General features: G+C 18.8%; 1 protein-coding gene across 1 annotated transcript; it reads right to left on the minus strand.

Moving 5' to 3' along the window:
- Positions 1-211: 211 nt before the first annotated feature.
- Positions 212-1393, minus strand: PRSY57_1011800 (hypoxanthine-guanine phosphoribosyltransferase; the record flags this gene model as incomplete). Its single annotated transcript, XM_012907707.1, has 3 exons — positions 212-796; positions 1117-1210; positions 1377-1393. 3 exons carry the CDS (start codon positions 1391-1393, stop codon positions 212-214), a joined length of 696 nt encoding a protein of 231 aa, XP_012763161.1.
- Between the last annotated feature and the right edge of the window lie 453 nt (positions 1394-1846).

Here is a 1846-nt window from a genome sequence, read left to right on the forward strand (position 1 = left end):
TTTTTTTTTTTTTTTTTTTTATTTTTTTTTTTTTTTTTAAATTTTATATATAAAATTTTTTTTTATTTTTTTTTTATTTATATATATATATATATATATTTTTTGTAAAAATATTTATTTTTTTATTTTTTTTTTTTTTTTTTTTTTTTTTTTTTTTAAATTGATATAAATAGAAAGGTTACGACATTTTTGATGACTTCAATAAATGTATTTATAATGAAGTTGCTTTATATTTCTTTTTTCCCTCATCGTTAACCAAACAACAATGGTCAAGATCTCTGAATACTTCATTATAATCTAAACTATAACCAACAACAAAGTGATCAGGAATTGAAAATCCAACGAAATCAGCTTTAAAACCATTCCATAAAGGTGTTCTTTTAATAAAAAGACAAGCGATGGCAACGGTTTTTATTTCAAATTTCTTTAAGTATTCACAAAATTTTACTAATGTTTTACCAGTATCAATAATATCTTCAACAATTAATACATGTTTTCCTTTTAAACAAGATAAATCTTCACTTACGATTTCTAATGTACCTGTTGATTGGTCATTACAATAAGATTTCACACGTACATAGTGTTCTCCAAATAATGGTTTGGATGTCTCAACGGCACTATAATTATGTATTCTACTTAAGTGCTTTAAGAGAGCAGTGAAAAAACCACGAGAACCTTTCAACAAACAAAGAATATGAAACTCTTCATTGTTGTACACTTTTTTAATATCATAAGCCAATTTCTCAATACGATTTTTTATAACACCATTTGGAACTAAGACCTTGGTAAGATATTTCTACAAAAATAAACAATATAATGAGGTACATAAAAATAAATTTGCGTATATTATATAAGTATTGTAATATATATATATATATATATATATATATATATATATATATATATGTGCACATATCCTAATTTAGACATATTTTTATATGTGTATTGTTTAATACACATATGCTTATATAAGATTATTTTTATATGTGTACTGTTATATATATATATATATATATATGTGTGTGAATATTTTATAGAAGTATAAACATATTTCTTATATATATAAGAATTTTGCATATCATGAACAAAAATTTACATATTTAATTTTTATTCTACTTTATAATGTGCAGGGATCATAAAAGAATCAAGGTCATAACCATCGTCATCCTTTACGAAAACGGGATCAAAGGCATTTTCACCAGCTCCTGGACTATAAAATTAATACACACACACATATATATATATATATATATATATATATATATGATTATATATATACTCTTTCATATATAAACTAATATATATGTATATAAAATTCATATTTTACATCAAAATATATATAATATTTCCTTTTATAAATTCATTTTATTTTTTACTTATTTGGTATTGGCATTTTCTAAAGAAAGTTAAGATATGCAGAAAAAAGGAAAAAAGAAAAAAAGAAATTTTAATATTTAAATGTAATTTAAAGAATATATAACCTAATATATTATAATGTATACAAAATATGATATTACTTTTATTAAGTATTAATATATGATTGTGTTTATATAAAAATATATTTCTTTTATGACATATTATTATATATATACATACCTATTATATTATATAAATATATATAGTAATAATATATACAAAGAAAAATATATTTTCTTTAATATAATGAATTAAATATATATTTTTGGTTTTTGGTGTGGTGAAAGTTTATATTAAAATTTGTATAAATTTTAAATATAAGTTTTTTATATAAAAAATATAAAATAATTTAAAAATTTATACTTTAAAAATTTTAATAATATACTTTAAAGAAGAAAAAGGAAAGAAAAAAAAAAAAAAAAAAAAAAAA

Source organism: Plasmodium reichenowi, chromosome 10, assembly GCF_001601855.1.
Source record: "Plasmodium reichenowi strain SY57 chromosome 10, whole genome shotgun sequence".
Taxonomy (NCBI): domain Eukaryota; phylum Apicomplexa; class Aconoidasida; order Haemosporida; family Plasmodiidae; genus Plasmodium; species Plasmodium reichenowi.